Source organism: Nipponia nippon, unplaced genomic scaffold (assembly GCF_047370975.1).
Source record: "Nipponia nippon isolate SJK-2023a ecotype South Korea unplaced genomic scaffold, ASM4737097v1 scaffold_56, whole genome shotgun sequence".
Taxonomy (NCBI): domain Eukaryota; kingdom Metazoa; phylum Chordata; class Aves; order Pelecaniformes; family Threskiornithidae; genus Nipponia; species Nipponia nippon.
In genome coordinates, this window is record NW_028262376.1 from 270,697 (window position 1) to 290,837 (window position 20,141).

A 20,141-nucleotide genomic window follows, 5' to 3' on the forward strand; every position below is an offset into this window, starting at 1 on the left:
GGGAAGACTGACGCAAAGAGGACACAGAGAATCTCACATCTATCTCCACCTGCTCTTCCTAAATTCAGCAGTGGCCACACAGGATCTTTGTTTCTTCTTTAACTGTTCCTGAAGCAGTAAACACTCTTTATGGTGCCCTTCAGTTGCCTTTCAAGTTTAGACTGAGTTTCCATCTGGACCCTTGCGGAGCTTGGAGGATGCTGTCCTTGAAGAGCAGCTGTCCTGAGCTCTGCCACTATGCCTTGGCAGTTTATTCCATCAGTATCACAGCTCTGTCTCTGACATTAACGGCTCCCACTCATCCTGTCTGTGCTCCTGGCTGACGGCACTGGCACACATTTGGACTGAAGCAACACAGCTGTGGAACCAGGCAAGCTCATATTTGCCATAAGAAACCTTGTACCAAGTGTCCAAGACCCCGTGTGTGCAAAAGCAGAGATATGGCATGGGAAAAGAGACGTGCATGTCTTACTAGCCCCAGGTCTAAGGACCCAGGATGAAATGCCTAAATTCACTCAACCAAACACATCCTCCCAGCTTGGAGAAATTAGATCCTTCCCTGGCACCTTCCATGTGTCCTGTCTAAGGATGGGACAAAAAAAGTAATGCTCATGCCCAACTATTTTTCTAATAGGAGTAATGACACTGCAGGGGAGAAGCTGAGGGAGGCAATATCAGAGATGCCTTCAGCCTGTTTCCCAGCAGGTTCCCCAGGAGCCCCAGGGACACCTGGAGGGAGCCCAGAGGAGCAGAGAAAGTGCTGCCTTGGGCTGGGCCTCTGCTGCTGAGCTGGGCTGGGCTCCTGGCATGGAGGGAGCTGCTGGCAAGTGGGCAGCACTGCAGAGAGACAGCTCTGCCCAGGAGCAGCTCCTCTGCAAAGGGCAGCAGGGCTGAGGGCACTGCCTGCAGGCAGCGAGGGGAGAGGAGCGAGGCAGAGAGACGTTAAAAACAGCCTGGGGTGGGAGGATGCTGAGAGCTCACTGGGGGAGAGATCTTCACAGCCCTCTACATGGTAAGTCTCTGGCTACAAGACAATGCAGCTGCCTTTTGCTGGGTGCTTTCCTAAAGCTGGCAAAACCCCGCACCTTATGGTATCTGTAAATACAACTCTCAGAGTTTATCTAAGGCAGAGGAGGAGGACGTGCTCCAGGGCGGGGACTCCCTCCTGCACCATCAGAGGGACAGAACAGGACGGCTGTCTTCTCCCAGGGATGGCTGCAGGGGTGTGAAGGTGGGTGCGCAGCCAGGGGTGCCCAGGGCTGCCCATTCGAGCAGGGTCCCTGCACCCCAGGGGCTGTGTGCTGGGGCAGGGACTCTGCCGCCTGCCAGGGTCAGCACTCAGCCTGCCCGGGGAGCTCCAAACGGCGCTATGGGGAGAAGCTGTGGCAGAAGGAGTGAGCCCTGGCAGGGCAGGGTGCTTCTGCTGTTGAGAGGGTGCTGTGTGGGTCAAGGCTGCTCAGAGCTTCATCTCACTTCCAGAATATTTCCAAGAGGAGGTTTCAAGGAGACGAGCAAGACAAGAATTCCAACAATAAGGAACTTTCCTGAGTCTGTGTTTTAATTTACTGCTTTTGGGGAACGGGAAGAGACAAATGATAAAGGAGATCTTAATTTTGACAAGTCACTGAGACTGCTGAACTGTAACTTTGAGTGACCAGTAGGTCTTCCAGGAGTCCCCTGGTGTGTTTTCAGTCACTCCTCTGCCTATGGACAGCACCAGCATCACCTCTGCTGGAAACAGTGGGGTTAGTGACCTGTCCTTTTTTCCACCTGCAAACAGGAACATGCACCCAGCCAGTGCCCTGCACACAGGCAGGTTTCTGGAGGGCCACGGTGAGTGCACAGAGGTTGGGATGGAGTCTGTGATTGCTGACAGGGAAAAGACATGGGACAGGGAAACATCTCCCAGCAGGAAAATCTCCAGGCAGCAGGGATATGATCTGGGAATGAGAGGAAAGTAAAACCAGAAATGTTGTGGGAGAGAGAATTCAGAAACGTCCATACGATCCCCTCCAATGAAGACCCCTTCCCCTGAGCAAGCCCCCTTGCCTCCTTTCCCACCCACCAAAGGCTCTGCCCTCAGGGCTGGGGGCTCCAAGGCGTGAACCACCTCCTCTGCAGCCAGAGCTCCAGCAGAGCCGTGGTGCAGCTCTCCAGCCATGGGCCCAGTTCCCTCTGCAGAGCACAGGGGCTGAGAGCAGCTGCCCGGCAATGGTGGTGTCTGGGAGGTGGCGTGCACAGCTGGGGAAGGGGAACGCTGTCTGAGTGCCCCAATGCCTCTGCCCTGGCCTCTCTCAGCCACACCCTCACTGTGTTTTGCCTTGTTTCTCCACTGGTCTGTGTTCTTGCTACTGTTATCTTGGTCTTGCTGCCAGACCCTCTGGGGAGGTGGCGTTTCAGCTGCACTGTCACACACTGATTCTGTGGGTCCTTTCATGCAGGTGTGCCCATGGGCACACATGTCCCAGCTTTGATGCTGTGGACTTTGAAGCCTGTGGGGCTGGGGAATGAGCTGAATCTCCCTTACTCAAATGCCATCGTTAGCACACTTGGCTATCTCCTTGAAGATTCCTTCCAAGTTGTGACCTTCCCTCCAGGATGCAAACCTGCCCTTAACTACTTTGTGTTATCTTCAGCCCCATGGAGAAGCGCAGAGATGCTATGACAGGGAAAATGGTGACGGGTTTATGAAATGAGCCTTGTGTGTCTGGGACTAATAGTTGAGTGTTGAGACCTAGAGAAAGGGTGAGACATTTAGTGGTCTGAGGTGGATCCCTCTGCTTACAGCAGTGCTTGGTGGCTTTTCAGGGTTATATGACAATGTGATCACCCTCCAGCTCAGAAAGGGGCAAGCCCAGGGCAGCTAGGAGCCAGATGGAGGGACAGACCAGCTCCCTTCCTCTGCACTAAGCCACAGGCATTCCTCTTGCCTCGCAGGACTCCCTCTGTTCTCCCTGAGTGCAGAACAAATGCTGAGCCTTTCTAACATCCAAGAACACTCCCCTGGGTGCGAGGGGAGGAGGAGATGTGAAAAAACCCCAACCTCTCAACCTGCCTTCTGCCACTCAATTCCTTATCACTGGGAGTGCAGATGCTGACAGCCCCTTCTGCACTAGGAGCAGTTTCATGAGACAAGGTTGAACATCAGGACCGCCCCCTGCCCCCACTCTTCCCATGAACCCACTGCTGCAGAGCAGGGCTGACTCCTCGGCAGCCAGTGGGAAGAATCCCTGCTCCTCATGGCACACTGAGCCAGCACCAACCAAGGCTGCAGCCACAGAGCTGAAGGAAGGTCTCCTAGAAAAGGAAAAGGGTGTCTGTGTGTAGTTGGGGGAGGCTGTATGAGAAATGGCTTTGATTTTGCTGAGAGAAGTCTCCCCTGACTTGTGACTGTCTTTTCCTTCTCTGACAGTGTCCCATGCCCAGAGTCGACAAATGTCCAACAGCAGCTCCATCACCCAATTCCTCCTCCTGGCATTCGCAGACACACGGGAGTTGCAGGTCTTGCACTTCTGCCTCTTCCTGGGCATCTACCTGGCTGCCCTCCTGGGCAACGGACTCATCATCACCACCGTAGCCTGCGACCACCACCTCCACACCCCCATGTACTTCTTCCTCCTCAACCTTTCTGTTCTTAACCTGGGCTCCATCTCTACCACTGTCCCCAAAGCCATGGCCAATTTCTTCTGGAACACCAGGGACATCTCCTACACAGGATGTGCTGCCCAGCTCTTTCTGTTTGTCTTTTTGATTTCAGCAGAGTATTGTCTCCTCACCATCATGGCCTATGACCGCTACATTGCCATCTGCAAACCCCTGCACTATGGGACCCGTCTGGGCAGCAGAGCTTGTGTCCACATGGCAGCAGCTGCCTGGGGCACTGGGTTCCTCTATGCTCTCCTGCAGACTGCCAATACATTTTCACTCCCCCTCTGCCAAGGCAATGCTGTGGACCAGTTCTTCTGTGAAATCCCCCACATCCTCAAGCTCTCCTGCTCAGACGCCTACCTCAGGGAAGCGGGGCTTCTTGTGGTTAGTGTCTTTGTGGGCTTTGGGTGTTTTGTTTTCATTGTGCTGTCCTATGTGCAGATCTTCAGGGCCGTGCTGAGGATCCCCTCTGAGCTCTCCCCACCTCCTCTGCCCTCTCCCCATCCCTTCCCATCCCAGCAGAGCAGCCCAGTCTGGGCTGGCCCCATGGCAATGCCAGCCACAGGCTGCTGCAGAGCTCTGGGCACTCACCCCACAGCCCCAGCCCCTCCGAAGGGCACAGCAGCTTTTACAGGGCAGAGAGGTGTCTCAGCCTCCCCAGCAGCCCCAGGCCTGGAGGCTGGCCATGACAGCAGGTAACAGAGGGCTGTGACAGTGTCCCTCCTGCCGTCATGCTCAGGAGATCCCCACCACCAGCAGCCTGCTTCCCCCCTGTGCCAGTCCTGCTCCCCAGGACAGCGCGAGGGTCCTGGCCCTGGCGCTCCTCTGGTAGCTCCTGCTGCCCCAGCAGCACAGCAGCCTGCCCCAGCTGGACACACAGGAATGGGGTGCTCTTTTTATTTCTCCCCTCCACAGCCACGGTGCCCTGCTCTTCTCCCTGGACACCCCTTCTCCCTATGGAGCCTTTCCCCAGGTGAGTGTGTCCATACTGGCCTGGCCGGCCATTCCTGCATCCCTGGCCACGTTCCCCGCAGGGCTCTGAGCTGGAGGTGCTGCTCTGCAGAGCGAGGGGACTGTGGTGCCCTGGGGCCATGGGGTGGCCCTGCACTGGCCATGCTGGTCAGGGTGAGAAGCAGACCCAGCCAGACAGGGATCACTGCTGCTCAGCCCCTTTCCCTCTTCCACTTCCCAACTGGCCTGTGACCAAGGAAGGTGCTCAGTAGGACCCTGACACATTTCCATATGCCTCTGTGTTTGGCTGCTGCACTAAACCTGACATGGGGTGTCTCAGCTAGGGTGCCATGGATCACTCTCCAGTGTCATGTCCCTTGGCCTTCTGCTTGCTAACAGCCCATCCAGGGACTGCAGAGAAAGAGCGCCCTTGGATGCAGCCCATCCCCTCCGTAGACTCCGAAGGGGTGAGTTTGCTTAAGGAGCCCCTGACCTGATCCTCATCCACTGCTGGTTGTTCTCTTCCTCCTTGAGTCCTGCCTGAGGGCACAAAGACCTGGGAGAGCTTGCTGGTGAAGACAGAGGAAAAGAAGACATCGTGTACTTCAGACCGAGCTGCATCTACTCTTCCGAAATTCAGCAGTGGCCCACTTCACCTTTCTGTGGTTTTGTCATGGTTAAGGAAGATGGAGCAGCTTACCTCATTGCCCTTTGACATCCCTTGCAAGCTTGACCTTTTGGGGAGCTTTGACTCACCTAACACAATCCTTATTTCTCCAGACAACGTTTCTAAACTCCTCCTTTGGAGCCTCTCCCTGCTTCCACCTCCTGCGTGCTGCCTTTGGCACTGGAGCTCAGCCATGAGGTTCCTGTGCAGCTCAGTGGGTTTCCTGAGGTGAAGGGTTGTTTCCCTGCGTATCAGGACAGACCCTTCCTGTGCCCGGAGGAAGATGTCCTTAAAGGCCTCTCAGCTTTCGTAGACTTTTCCCTTTCAGAGCTTCCTCTCCATGGGATCTCCTACTACCAGGGCTATGAGCAGGACAATGTCTGCTTCTCTGAGATCCCAAACCTGCGCTCTGCTGGTCTCCACAGTCACCACAGCCAAGGCTGGCACTTCAACATCCCTGCCCGGCCCTGACTCACCCTCTTGGCCAGCTTGGAAGCTGGGAAAAGAAGTTAACCCTGAGATTCTCCAGGAGCCCATGGGACTGTTTGCACGCAAGCACTTTGCCCATCCAGTGAATGCAAGGGTCGCTGATCTGTGGACTTCCTCGGCTGCCTACAGAAGACTTTGTCCACTTTCTCACCCTGACTGATGGTTCTAACTCTCACATTCATGTCACCTTCACTGGCTTCTCCTCTGTTCCTCACCCGCATTCACACAACGTGTCTTCTGCCCCACCATACATTCGATTTGCCCCATCCTTCATAGAGGGCATGCCCCAGTCTCATTCTCTCACCTTCCCCAACCACTCCCAGTGTCCCCTAAAGAGCCTGTATCTAGCCATGACAGTACCCAACACTGTGTAACCACTCCCACCACATCACCGCAGTGTTTCCCTCAGAAGCTCCGTGATGGAATAAGGGGCTCCAGATGCTCCTGCCTGTGTCCCAGGCTGAGGGCATTGGTGCACACTCCGGTTGCAGCAGCTCAGCAAAGGCTTCTCATGGAGAAAACTGGAACCAAGCACCCAGGACCCTGCGTATGCAAAGGCTTTGCTTCAGAGCAAAGATGTGCTGGGAAGGATGGCAGGTGGCAATGTAATGATGAAAGATGCTCATGAAGACAACAAACCCTGCAGTCCCCGAGGCAGAGAAAGGCAGGCCTGGGCCATGATGGCCTTGCAAGAGAGAAGTTTGCTGCCTGAGCTGACTCGGCAGCACCTTGTGCCAGTCTCCAGGAACACAAGGTACCCCTGAGAAAGTCCCTAGGTGAGGTAAGCCTGCACTCCAGCCAGCCTGTGGACATCAGTGGCATGGGGTTTCTTCAGTATCATCAGGTAGGCGGGTGGAGGAGAGGGGAGAAGAGAACTGTCAGGGGTTGAGAGTCCAGGGACATGAGTGGAGACCCTGGTGTGATGTGCCTCCCAATCTTGCAGCACATGTGGGTGTAGATGAGATGGACCTTGCCTCCTTGCTGGGGTGCTGGCATTCAGGTGCTGGCACAAAGGCACCGGATTCCTTTGGGAGGCCCTGCTGTGTCTGCCCAGCCCCCACTCCAGTGGGACATGGCTTTCCTGGAGGTCCTGTGCCACGTTTGCCAGCCACAGGCAGTTTCACTGGGCACCCCAGCCTCCCCTGGCATGGCACTAGAGGCCTTTCTGATGCCATTTAAAACAGAGCCTTGAACCAAGGTAGGTGCCTTCACTGCAGGGATGTGCACGTGCCTGAACTTTGCAGTGAGCTGAGCTCCAGGGAGTGCAGTGGATGGTGCTGCAAGACAGGTCTGACCCTCCTTCTCGTGCACTCCTCCTCTTGGTCAGCTGAAAGTCCAGCAGCTGCCATGGAAATGTGAGTCTGACAGGCATTCAGATGCCCTAAACATTGGGTGTAATGTGAGGTGGCCAAGGCACCCTCCCCACCAGCCTCACAGCTGATGCTCGGGCAGGTGTGGGTGTCCCAGGTATGCTCCATCAGAGCTTGCAGGCACATCCACAAGTCTTGGACCACCCCTGGCACCTCAAATGCCACCAGAGTTTGTGTGAGAGCAGCTGACTGCCACCCCCATCCCCATGCATCCCAGTGGGTGCTCAGGGCAGGGGCTGGTCTGCAGGCACCTGCTCTCTGCACCCTGAGCTGAAGCAAGAGGAATCCCAGCAGCTGTGGGTCTGTGGGGTGCATGGGGGAGAGCCGAACCCCACTGCAGTCTCTGGCCTCCTCACCAGAGAGGAGACACCTTATGGGCTGAGGTGAATCCCTGCCCTGTGCTGGGGGGAAATGATCTCTGTCTGTCACTGCCGAGGTGACCCACCTGGCAATGTGATGGGGAGAGGGGTAAAGGGACGGGAACATTTCCACCTCTCGTAGACCACCACGCCATCTTTGGGAAAACGCCACTTTTAAAATCCATCTCTCCAGCATTCAGAAAGGGTCAGGCAGTGATGACATCAGTCTGTGTCAACTCCCGCTCCCGAGGAGAGTCCCTGCTGTCTCTCAGGCGCTGTCAGCCCTTAGAGCCCCAGGGACACCTGGAGGGAGCCCAGAGGGGCAGAGAAAGTGCTGCCTTGGGCTGGGCCTCTGCTGCTGAGCTGGGCTGGGCTCCTGGCATGGAGGGAGCTGCTGGCAAGTGGGCAGCACTGCAGAGAGACAGCTCTGCCCAGGAGCAGCTCCTCTGCAAAGGGCAGCAGGGCTGAGGGCACTGCCTGCAGGCAGCGAGGGGAGAGGAGTGAGGCAGAGAGAGGTTAAAGGCAGCCTGGAGTGGGAGGATGCTGAGAGCTCACTGGGGGAGAATCATTCACAGCCCTCTATATGGTAAGTCTCTGGCTGCAGGGCAATGCATGTTCAATTCTGGGAGGGATCTCCTAAAGCTGGGACATCCCAGAGCTTATGGTATCTCTTAGTGCAACTCTCAGAGTTTCTCTAGTGCAGAGGAGGAGAATGTGCTGCAAATCAGGGACATTCCAGTGCACCATGAGAAGGACAGCACATGATGGCTGCCTTCTAACAGCTGTAGGGATGTAAACGTGGATTTGCATGTGTGGGAGCAGAGGGCTGTCCTTCCAAGCAGGGTCCCTGTGCCCCAGAGGACTGTGTGCTGGGGCAGGGACTCTGCACCTGCCAGGGTCAGCGCTCAGCCTGTCTGGGGAGTTGACCACGGTGCTGCAGGGAGAAGCCGTGGGTGGAAGGAGCAGCCCCCAGCAAGGCAGGGTCCTTCTGCTGTTGAAAGGGTGCTGCATGGGTCAGGGCTGCTCACAACTCTACATCCCCAGAATATTTCCAAGGGGATGTCTCAAGGAGAAGGTTAAGGCAGGGATTACTGTGCCCAGCCAGTGCCCTGCACACAGGCAGGTTTCTGTCGGGCCAAGGTGAGTGCACAGAGGTTGGGATGGGGTCTGTGAGCACTGACAGCGAAAAGCCATGGGACAGGGAAACATCTCCCAGCAGGAAAATCTCCAGGCAGCAGGGAGATGATCTGGGAATGAGAGGAAACTTAACCCAGAAATGTTGTGGGAGGGAGAATTCAGAAACCTCTATGTGATCCCTTCCAATGCAGTCGTCTTCCTCTGAGCAAGCCCCCTTGCCTCCTCTCCCACCCACCAAAGCCTCTGCCCTCAGGGCTGGGGGCTCCAAGGCGTGAACCACCTCCTCTGCAGCCAGAGCTCCAGCAGAGCCGTGGTGCAGCCCTCCAGCCACGGGCCCAGTTCCCTCTGCAGAGCGCAGGGGCTGAGAGCAGCTGCCCGGCAATGGTGGTGTCTGGGAGGTGGCGTGCACAGCTGGGGAAGAGGAACGCTGTCTGAGTGCCCCAATGCCTCTGCCCTGGCCTCTCTCAGCCACACCCTCACTGTGTTTTGCCTTGTTTCTCCACTGGTCTGTGTTATTGTTATGTCCTTCTTGCTGCCAGGCTCTCTGGGGATGGGAGTTTCAGCTGTGGACTCGCACACTGATCTCGTGGGTCCTTTCATGCAGCTGTGTGCATGGGAACACATGTCCCAGCTTTCCTGTAACCTGTGGGGCTGTGGGCAATGCAGTCTGTGGGGCTGGAGAATAAGCTGGTTTTCCATTAATCAGGACAGACCAGCTCCCCTCCTTCTACACTAAGCCCCAGGCAATCCTTTTGCTTCACAGGACTCCCTTTGTTCTCCCTGAGTGCAGCAGAAATGCTGAGGGTTTCTGACATCCAGGAAAACTCCACAGGTGAAATGGGGGGAGTATTAAAAAACCCAAACCTCTCAAGTTGCCTTCATCAATCCCTGTTCCTTAGCACTGGGAGTGCAGGTGCTGGCAAGCCCTTCTAAGTTAGGAGCAGTTTCGTCTGTCAAAGTCGAACAGCAGGACTGACCCCTTCTCCCACCGTTCCCATGATCTCACTGCTGCAGAGCAGGGCTGACTCCTTGGCAGGCAGCGGGCAGAGGCCCTGCTCCTCACAGATTGCTCGGCCAGCACAAGCCAGAGTTGCAGCCACAGAGCTGAAGGAAGGTCTGGAAAAAGAATTGGGTGGGTGGGGGATGAGGCAGACTGTTATCAGAGTGAGAATTTAAAAGAAAGCTTTGATTTTTCTCAGCAAAGTTTCCCTTAACCCTTCATTGACTCTTCCTCTAAGAACAGGACCCCACGGGCAGAGGAAGCAACCATCCAACAGCAGCACCATCACCCAGTTCCTTCTCTGGTCATTCGCAGAAACACAGGAGCTGCAGCTCTTGCACTTCTGGCTCTTCCTGGGCATCTACCTGGCTGCTCTCCTGGGCAACGGACTCATCATCACTGCCATAGTGTGCAACCACCGCCTGCACACCCCCATGTACTTCTTCCTCCTCAACCTATCCCTCCTTGATATTGGCTCCATCTCCACCACTGTCCCCAAATCCATGGCCAATTCCCTCTGGGACACCAGGGACATCTCCTACATGGGATGTGCTTTCCAAATCTTTGTGTTTGTCTTTTTGATGTCAGCAGAGTTTTATCTCCTCACCGTCATGGCCTATGACCGCTATGTTGCCATCTGCAAACCCCTGCACTACGGGACCCTCCTGGGCAGCAGAGCTTGTGTCCACATGGCAGCAGCTGCCGGGGGCACTGGGTTTCTCACTGCTGTGCTGCACACGGCCAATACATTTTCACTCCCCCTCTGCCAAGGCAATGTTGTGGACCATTTCTTCTGTGAAATCCCCCACATCCTCAAGCTCTCCTGCTCACACTCCTACCTCAGGGAAGTTGGGCTTATTGTGGTTAGTCTCTTAGTAGCATTTGGTTGTTTTGTTTTCATTGTGGTGTCCTATGTGGAGATCTTGAGGGCCGTGCTGAGGATCCCCTCACAGCAGGGACGCCACAAAGCCTTTTCCACGTGCCTCCCTCACCTGGCCGTGGTCTCCCTGTTTATCAGCACTGGCATGTTTGCCTACTTGAAGCCCCCCTCCATCTCGTCCCCTTCGTTGGACTTTGTGTTAGCAGTTCTGTACTCAGTGGTGCCTCCAGGAGTGAACCCCCTCATCTACAGCATGAGGAACCAGGAGCTCAAAGAGGCACTGAAGAAGCTCATTCAATCAGCAGTCTTTCAGCAGCAGTAAGCTGCCCGTGTCTCTTCACAAGTGATTTCCAATGTATCTGGGGAATCTCCTGTGCTTTGGGCATTTAATCTGTGATAACTGTGTTTCTCCAGGAATGTCTACATGCAGTCCGCTTCTCCAGAGGCATGAACCCAGTCTGTCTGACCCAAAGGTCTTTGCACATGTGCCTGGCCCGATGGTGCAGCTGGCCTCCCATGTCACGTCTCTGTAATAAAAGGGGATTTCCCCAGTGCCGGTGTCTGGAGGTCGGGCTCTTCTTCCAAAGCTGAGGTCAGGAACAGGCTGAAGATGCTATCCCCCCACAAGGCCGTGCTGCTGTGCTGGTGTTCTCCATGGGCTGAGGGGAGGAGGGCATGGGGCAATGTGTTTGGGAATGGGACTGGTCTTGGTGGTCAGCGAGCTGGACAGGAGGCAGCCGTGTGCCCTGGCAGCAAGGCAGGCCACCAGCATCCTGGGCTGTACAACCAGGAGCATGGCCAGGAGACGGAGGGAAGGAATTCTCTGGAATATTCCATCCAGACTTCAGATACCTAATTCTGGGACGATATTGGCAAGCTGGATTGGGTTTAGCAAAGGCCCCTCAGGACAGCTAGGGACTGGAGCACTTTGCCAGTGAGGAGACGCTGAGGGAGCTGGGCTTGTCCAGCCTTGAGAAGGGAAGGCTGAGGGGGACGTCATCCCAGCCTGCCAGTCCCTACGAGGAGGTCATGGAGAATAAAGAGCCAGGCTCTTAATGATTGTGTTCTTAGTGATGGTTGGGAGGAAAAAACAATGAGCATTCAGCCTGGAGATAAGGAAATTTTTTTTCACCATGAGGCTGAACTCCTCACTCCTGGGCTCTTCTTCCCAAGTGAAACCCCTCCAAGATGAAGTCCCAAATGTGGGTCTGAGGCTAATTTGGCCTGAGGTACTCTCCTGACAGTGAGGGACAGATAAATCCCAGCAAGATTCAATTACTTTGACCTCCAGTGCTGTCCAAAATGGCCTTGCACAGGCATGGAAGAGGCCGAGGATCTCATTGCCTCATTTCCCCACCCCTTGCCTGGTAAGGTCTGCCCCCAAGTCTCCCTGGTCCTTGAGTCCCCCAGCAGCCTCTGGGGTAGCAAAGCTTCAGCCATGTGAGAGCAAGCTGCAGCTGGGGAGCACTAGTGCCAGCTGGACACAGGCAAGTGCCTGGGAGCAGAGGGGATGCACCCAAGGGGGCTGGGGGAAATGGCTGCTGTCATTGCAAGGCTGCTGCCCTTTGGCTTTGAAATGTCATGGCAGCTGGGGGGAACATAAGGATCCTTGTTAGAAAGTCCAACCGATGGCCAGTTTCTGGAGGCGTCCCTCCCGGAGAAGTGCTGGGGCCAATGCTGTCTGACATCTGTAGTGGTGGCCTGGACAATGGGACAGAGTTCACCCTCGATGTGTTTGTGGACGACACATAACTGGGGGGAGCCCTCCATTGAGTCGGGGGCAGGGAGGGGAACTGGATGGTGTCCAGAAATATCTCCCCCATTGAATTACTCAATAAATCTTCACCTGGAGTTCTCTGTGAAGGCAAACTAGGTAGAGGAAGGAGAAAGGGCAGAGAGGCTGAAGAAGAGCTGGGAAATAGGTCACTATAGATAGAGTAGTTTTTCAGAAAAAAATTTCTCCACTGAGAGCACTGGTAGGAAATGTATTTCGATGAACAGCTGCATATAAATATGTTGGCAGAGGGGAAGTAATGTGCTGTGCTCATGTGGTCCTCCCAAATACAAAAATAAAAAGAGGAAAACAGTATTAGCACTCAGGCAAAATACCTGACATTCTGCAAATGAAGACTGTTTTGAGTTGTTGCCTAGAATAAGTTTTAAGTAGGTTTCAACTCAAGACTAAGACCTACATTCAGGTCTGGATTCATTTGCCCACATGCAGCGGCTGTTGCTGTCTGAGCTGCCCTGGGGTTACAGATGTACCCATGAGGTGCTTGGAAATGTGACCCAGGGCTCCCTTCTGGAGCATTAGTTGGTCACCAGGAAACCTCCAGGCATCTCGGTTGAGACATCTTCTGTCTCTCCCTTTACTACAAAGGGAAGCCTAGACAACTCGATTAGAGGTAGACAGCTGCGTTGAGGAGTTTGGTGCTGGGTCAGGACAATCTTGTCCCTTTCTGCACCTAAAATACAGTGACAATTCGTGCACCGCTGAGGGAATGTGAAGAGAGTGTGTCTTGCTGATTTAGGGACTCCTTCCAGAAGTGCTGGTAACACAAAGATGTTGGCCATGCAGAAACAGAGCGTTTCCCTGAAGACGGTCGCCCTTCTTCTCTGGAACGGTTGAGAGAGCTCAGCCCCTCAGAGCGTGACCGGCTGTGTGAAAGGGCGAGCAGTGGCAAGGCCAGTGCTGGGCAGGGAGTGTTTTAGGGCACTGAACTCCATGTGAGACACAACCATACTGTTTTTAATGCTATAGGCCTAATTACGACAGAACAATTCAGAAAATGTCAAAAAATAAAAAGAAGCAACAAAGAAATTAAGGAAACAATTTAAAGGGAAGGAAATGTTCTACTTCTGTGGTGGGGTGATGCTGGTTGGATGCCAGGTGCCCACCAAGCCACTCTATCACTCCCCCTCCTCAGCCAGACAGGGGGGGAAAAATATAACAAAAGGCTCGTGGGTCGAGATAAGGACAGGGAGATCACCATCAATTCCTGTCATGGGCACAACAGACTCAACTTGAGGAAATTAATTTCGTTTATTGCCAATCAAAAGTCAGAGTAATGAGACATAAGAACAATCTTGAAACACCTTCCCCCCACCCCTTCCTTCTTCCTGGGCTCAGTTTCCCTCCCGATTTTCTCTACCTCCTCCCCTGCGAGCAGCGCAGGGGGACAGGGAATGGGGGTTGTGGTCAGTTCATCACACATTGTCTCTGCTGCTCCTTCGTCCTCAGGGGGAGGACTCCTCATACTCTTCCCCTGCTCCAGCGTGGCGTCCCACCCATGGGAGACAGTTCTCCACGTACTGGTCACACAGCTCAGCTGTTTCTCTTTCTGATGGCTTCCTCCCTGCAGGCACAGAAATGCTCCCTTGCTCTTTTACCTGGCCACTCCTTTCCCCTGGCCCACTTGTCTTGGTTCCCACCCTGTGCTCTCCACAGGCCCCTGAGCTGGCAGTACTGCTCTGAAGAGACCAGGTCCTGCTGGTGTCCACAGCCATGGCTCCAGGGAAGCAGCAGCCCCAACATGAAGGTGGCAGAAAGGATCTGCCCACTGAGGCAGTGAGGGGCAGCCCCGAGGTCCACGAGTGCCTGCTCCTCCATGCGGCAGCTGGGCCCGTGGCTCCTTGACCCCTCCTGTATGCTGGGGCTGCACTCCCAGCTCCAGTGGAGTTGTATGAGATGGGAGCAGAGTCAAAGAATTTTCTGCTGGATTCCTTATTGTGTTTCCCTAGACAGGGAGCCTGGCTCCGTATCTGTGTGAGGTCTTTTGCGTCAGAAAACACTGGCAGGGGAATAATAACAATACTATTTAAGTGGAAGTAATATATGACGTAAAATAAACAAAGAGAAAACCAAGACACATATGATCAAAAGAGCATGCGAGCTTTTCCAGAGGATGATGGCCACCTTACTGATGCTGCAGTAGTCTGTGTTCAAACAGTTTCCTCAGTGCCTCTTTGATGTCTGTGTTCCTCATGCTGTAGATGAGGGGGTTCACTGCTGGAGGCACCACTGAGTACAGAACTGCCACCACCAGATCCAGGGGTGGGGAGGAGATGGAGGAGGACTTCAGGTAGGCAAGCATGCCAGTGCTGACAAAGAGGGAGACTACATCCAGTTGAGGGAGGCATGTGGAAAAGGCTTTGTGGCGTCCCTGCTGTGAGGGGATCCTCAGCACGGCCCTGAAGATCTGCACATAGGACAGCACAATGAAAACAAAACAAGCAAAAAAGAAGAAGGTGCTAAATATGACAAGCCTAACTTCCCTGAGGTAGTCATCGGAGCAAGAAAGCTTGAGGATGTGGGGGATTTCACAGAAGAACTGGTCCACAGCATTGCCATGGCAGAGGGGGAGTGAAAATGTATTGGCAGTCTGCAGGAGAGCATAGAGGAACCCACTGCCCCAGGCAGCTGCTGCCATGTGGACACAAGCTCTGCTGCCCAGGAGGGTCCCGTAGTGCAGGGGTTTGCAGATGGCAGCAAAACGGTCATAGGCCATGATGGTGAGACGAGAATACTCTGCACCAAACAAGAAGAATACAAAGAAGACCTGGGCAGCACATCCTGCGTAGGAGATGGCCCTGGTGTCCCAGAGGGAATTGGCCATGGCTTTGGGGACAGTGGTTCAGATGCAGCCCAGGTCAAGGAGGGAGAGGCTGAGGAGGAAGAAGTACATGGGGGTGTGGAGGCAGTGGTCGCAGGGTACGGCAGTGATGATGAGGCCGTTGCCCAGGAGGGCAGCCAGGTAGATGCCCAGGAAGAGCCAGAAGTGCAAGAGCTGCAGCTCCCATGTGTCTGTGAATGCCAGGAGAAGGAACTCGTTCATGGAGCTGCCATTGGACATCTGCTGCTTCTGGGCATGGAAACTGCCAAAGGAGATAAACCAGAAAAATTCAGAGAAGCTTCTCTAAGCAAAATTTGATTCCTTCATTGTGAAATACCTAAGGAGCTTTTCTCTCCTGGGGGACCGTTATGCAGCTCCAAGGCTTCAGCTCTGCTTTGTGCTGGCTGAGTGTGCTGTGCAGAGCCGTGCCCTCTCCCCAGGAGCTCCTTGAGGGTCAGCCCTGCTTTACAGCAATGACCCATGGAGGCAGCAACAGCCCAGGATGTTTGGAAGGAGGGTTCCTGGGGAGGAGTTCCCTGTGCTGCACTAGAGCGCAGGGTGAAATCTCCGAAAGATGCTTTCATCCACAGAGGCATGTGGGAGATGAGGTGCAGCAAATGTGCCTCATTACACTGTGTTTTAGTATTCAGACACCCCCATCCCACTTGGGAAATGTTCTTGCAAAGGGTAAAATTCCCCCATTGCCCCGTTTCTCTCAGTGGAAACCTGCGTCAGTGCTCCCATCCAGGAGGGCTGCTCTGTCCATCAGCCTGGTGCCCACCTGCTCTGGGCTTGCACCGCTCCCAGCTGGAGGAGGGCTGCACCCAGAAGTTGCTCTGAAGAAGCCACTGGTCTGTACTGGGAGCAGAGGGGTCCTGTTGAAGGTGCAGATTTCAAAACACCTCTCCTTTCCAGCACAGTTCTGCAGAGTATGATGGAGAGGACAGGACAAGGATGTTGATTGGCGTGGGCAGATCAGGCACTCTCAGACATCACCAATGTCCTACAGGAGAGCTGTGCCCTTCTGGAGTGATGCTCACAGCCCCGCAGGACGCCCTGTCCAGCCTGATCAGGTGTCTGAAGGTGCTGTCTGCTAAGGGAAGCAGTGTCTCATTGCCCAAGCACTCACTGCAGTGTCTCGAGCCTGGAAAATGAAGAGAGGGCTTGGGCACCTTGGTCCCATGGAAACACCTCCAGGGCAGCGCCCTCCAGGTCAGGGCCAGAGCAGGCACTCAGCACCCCCACCCCTTGCCCCACACCACCACCGTTACTGCCAGGGAGCCCAAGAGCAGGAAGAAGAGCAGCACAAGCAGATGGAGGAACAAAGAAAAACCCTGTGACTCTCCTCCTAAGGGAAGCAAGGAGAGGAGAGGCGGCCGGGCACTCAGGAAAGCCTTCTCCTCACCCAGCAGGGCACAGCACCTCCCGGTTAGCAAAAGCCCAGGGCAGTCGCTCTCAGCCCCTTTGCCCTGCAGAGGGAAGCGGCCCCGTGTCAGGGGAGATGCCCCTCTGCTGTGCCAGAGCTCTGGCTGCAGAGGAGGCACCTCCTGCCCTGGACCACACAGCCTTGAGGGCAGAGGCTGTGCTGGGCGGGAGACGAGAGCAGGGGTCTTGCTCTGGAGGTAGAGGAGGGGATGGAAGTAGTTGACTTGCTTCCCACCAGACTTCCTGATCTCTCAGTGTAGTGGCTCAGGACTCTCAGTCTCCCTCTCCAAAGGTAGCAGCGCCTTTCCCCTTTTTCCTGAAACAGCAGGAAACTGAAAGCACAGTCTCAGGAAAGGTCTTTACCTTCAGGAGATCCCCTGCCTTGCTCTTCCTCTGCAAAAGTCCCCTCTGAAATGCCCTGGGCAGCTCTGGCTGCACACCCGGCCTTCACCCCTTCATATCTGTCTAACATGAGCCCCTGGGCTGGGAGGCCTCCTGACAGAGCCCGTAGGCTGTAGGCTATGATAGCTTTAGGAGACCCTTCCAGGAACAACAGCTGCATTGCCCTGCACCAAGAGACTTACCGTGACAAGGGCTGGAAAGGTTTCTTCCCTTGCAGCTCTCCTCTCTCCCCCCACTCCAGGCTGCCTTTAATCTCTCTCTGCCCTACTCCTTTTCCCAGAGCCCTGCTGCGCTTGGCAGAGGAGTTGCTCCTTGGCAGAGCTGTCTCTCTGCACTGCTGCCTGCTTCCCAGGAGCTCCCTCCATCTCAGGAGCCCGTCTCAGCCCCGGAGGAGAGGACCTGCCCAAGACGTCACTTGCTCTGCCCCCCACCCCACTCTGTGCTCCCTCCAGGTGTCCCTGGGGCTCTCCAGGAACCTCCTTGGGAAGAGACTGAAGGAATCACCAATGTTGCCTGTCTCACCTCCGCAGAGACGTTTCTTTGCAGCAGTGCCCTTTCTCCTCTTGGAGACAGTTAGGTCTGAGAATCCCCCTTCCTTGGCCCATCGTGAGACAGGACACCTGGACACTGGCAGGGAGGCATCTCCTTTAGCCATGCTGAGGGAAGGCAATCAGCTGAGTCAGTGGAGGCATCTCCTCCTGGAGTTGTAGTCCTGCGGTGGAAGGGACCTCAGCTCCCTCCAATGCCTGCCACAAACCCACAGGAGGTGAGATTCCTCTTGCTTCAGTCATGGTGTCTGCTACAAATAGGGTCTGTAGTCCCATTGTCACTGATGGAGATGGAGACCAGGAGTTCACACACAAACACCTGGTGATGTCTGAGGTGCCTGATGTTGTCCACGATAATGGAGCAGTACTAAGAGACTGGGAAACATCTGGGGGCACCATCCTGCAGCCTGGTGAGGATGCCAGCTGAAATGACAGCAGATGCCCACATTTAGGACATCACCCCCTGTCCCTACTCACGCTGTTCAGGGCCGCCTAGAGAGGTGTCCAGCTGACCAAATGTTGTTCTGTGCCAGAGGCAGAGGGAAGTCTTTCTCTTTCTCCCCTCCTTTAGCTGTATTGACTAGCTGTCCATTGCCTGTAACAAGAGTTGTCTCACACAGCCCCACGGAGCCTAACCTAATTCAGGGCAGCTGCTCATTGAATGGCCAAACACAGGCCTGTAGGGCTCTGTGAGACGCCAAGACTCTCCACCAAAACTGCCTGTGGCTGGCAGGGACAGCACAGGACCTGCAGGAAAGCCGTGTCCCCTCCGAGCGGGTGCGTGACAGACACCCCAGGCGCCATCTCAGATTCCTTCGGTGCTTGTGTGCAAGTGACTGATTGCCACCCCTGCAGTGAGGCCAGCCCTGTCCCATCTCTGTCCAGCAGATGCAAGGCACCGCATGAATAAGAAGCACATTGCACTGGGCTCTCCACTTGTGGGCCTGTGTTCTCAGCTTCTTCTACTTCTCCTCTGCCCCATCCTTTACTCACCCTCTTGACGATACAGTCTTCAAAGTGCCCAGTGAATTTCGAGTGGGCCAAATCACAGGATGTCCACACCCAAGGAAGCTTTCGGCAGCACCTTGTCCTTCCAGGAGATCAGTGCCTCTCTCCACCAAAGGTCCTGCAGGGCTGCAGAGACACCACAGACAGCAATGCCCTCTCCTGCCAGGGCTGCCCAGCCCAGCCCTGTTTCTCTCGGACCTTGGGGACAGCAGGCATTGCTCTCTTTTGGGGCACCTCAAGTCTTTCTTACAATGCTGTCTGCCATCCGCTCCAGCATGTCTCTGCCATGCAGCAAAGCTTTTGCATACATGGGCTCTTGGGTGCTTGGTGTCCCTGTTCAGCATGACAAGGCTGAGGTTGGCCTGGAGCCACAACTCGGGGGCTGCAGCCCAGATTTGCAACACTCTCCTCTGACTGGGAACAGCCAGGAGGAGCTGGAGCCCCGAGGTCTGTCACAAGCTGTGACTTCTGAGGCACAGTGGGACACCTCCCACAGCTGGCGTGCTGCAATGGATGGATAAAGGTTCTTCACGAGGCACAGGCTGGGAGCATGAGAAGAGGAATACTTTCTGTGTGAAGGAGTTGCTTGGATGTATGGAGCTCCTTGCTGGGAAAGTCAACAGGTTGGGTGAGCCCTTGTGGGTGAGGATCGGAGGAGAGGCCAGTTAGGGCGACATTGTGGTGGGAGATAAAGAACTGGTGATCAAGGGGAGGAAGTGGACAAGCTCTTACTTAAGCACCCCCTGGAAGTCTCCAGATCAGTGACATGGGGCTCTTTCTGGGGACCTTAATGACCCTGACATTCATTGAGGGGAACACAGCACTGTGAAAACAGACCAATAGGTTTCTGGAGGGTGTTGGAGCAATTTCTTTGCAAAGCCACCAGCTGGACCAACAGAGATGATGCTCACCTGGATCAGGTCCTTGCAAACCATGAAGAGTCGTCAGGGACGTGAAAACCAGGGTCATCCTTGACTGTAGTGACCATGAAAAAGGGGGGTCCCAGCTCTTGAGCAGCCTGAGGAGGGAGAGGAGCAGAGTGTAGGTGTCAGACCTCAGAGGGGAAGACTTTGGCCTGTTGAGGGGGCTTTTAGTGGGGATCCCGTGGGCAGCAGTGAGGGGCAGCACAACTCAGTACAGCTTGTCTTTAACGAGAGAATCACCCACAAAGAGCAGCAGTGAGTACATAGCTGATAAGACCAGCTTGGGTGAAGAGGGAACTCATGAGGAAGCTCCACAGGTAATGGAAGCAGAGAGGAGGTGGGTACAGAGACTCACTTCAGAAGGAGGAATTTAGAAATAGGAGTGGCTTTTTCTTTTTTTTTTAAGAACAATTTTGGAAACCAGGGTGGGTTGAGTTACAGGAGCACAGATGCCTTGTGTCACCCTCCATCTGCAGTTTCCATTGGAGGGTCCAGGTTTCCCCATGGCCCCCTGTGGTCACTCCCAGTCCCAGGTGAGTGTATCAGGCACACCAGGACCTCCTGAAGTGGCACTGGAGGCTTCTGGTCAGGAACTGAGCTTGGCCTGCAAAGATGAGGCAACTTTCTCAACATTTATGTAGTATAGGAACATTTTCATCAGCTGAAATGTTTGAATACTTTTCATAGAGAGAGAATGTTTTCCTGTGCTGCCATCATGAAA

The 20,141-nt window shown here is 54.8% G+C and overlaps 1 protein-coding gene across 1 annotated transcript; it reads left to right on the forward strand.

The window, feature by feature from the left end:
• The first annotated feature begins 3,435 nt into the window (after nt 1-3,435).
• On the forward strand, nt 3,436-10,823 carry LOC148051714 (olfactory receptor 14J1-like). Its single transcript, XM_087735409.1, has 2 exons — nt 3,436-3,501; nt 9,954-10,823. The coding sequence occupies exons 1-2, from the start codon at nt 3,436-3,438 to the stop codon at nt 10,821-10,823; spliced, it is 936 nt and encodes a 311-aa protein (XP_087591535.1).
• Nucleotides 10,824-20,141: the final 9,318 nt, after the last annotated feature.

What these genes read in the sequence shown, in the direction of transcription:
- LOC148051714 (XM_087735409.1), top strand. Translation starts at nt 3,436, where the DNA reads ATGTCCAACAGCAGCTCCATCACCCAATTCCTCCTCCTGGCATTCGCA. An exon ending in CAGACACACGGGAGTTGCAG is followed by an intron (nt 3,502 to 9,953) that starts GTCTTGCACTTC and finishes CAGGAGCTGCAG; the next exon opens with CTCTTGCACTTCTGGCTCTT.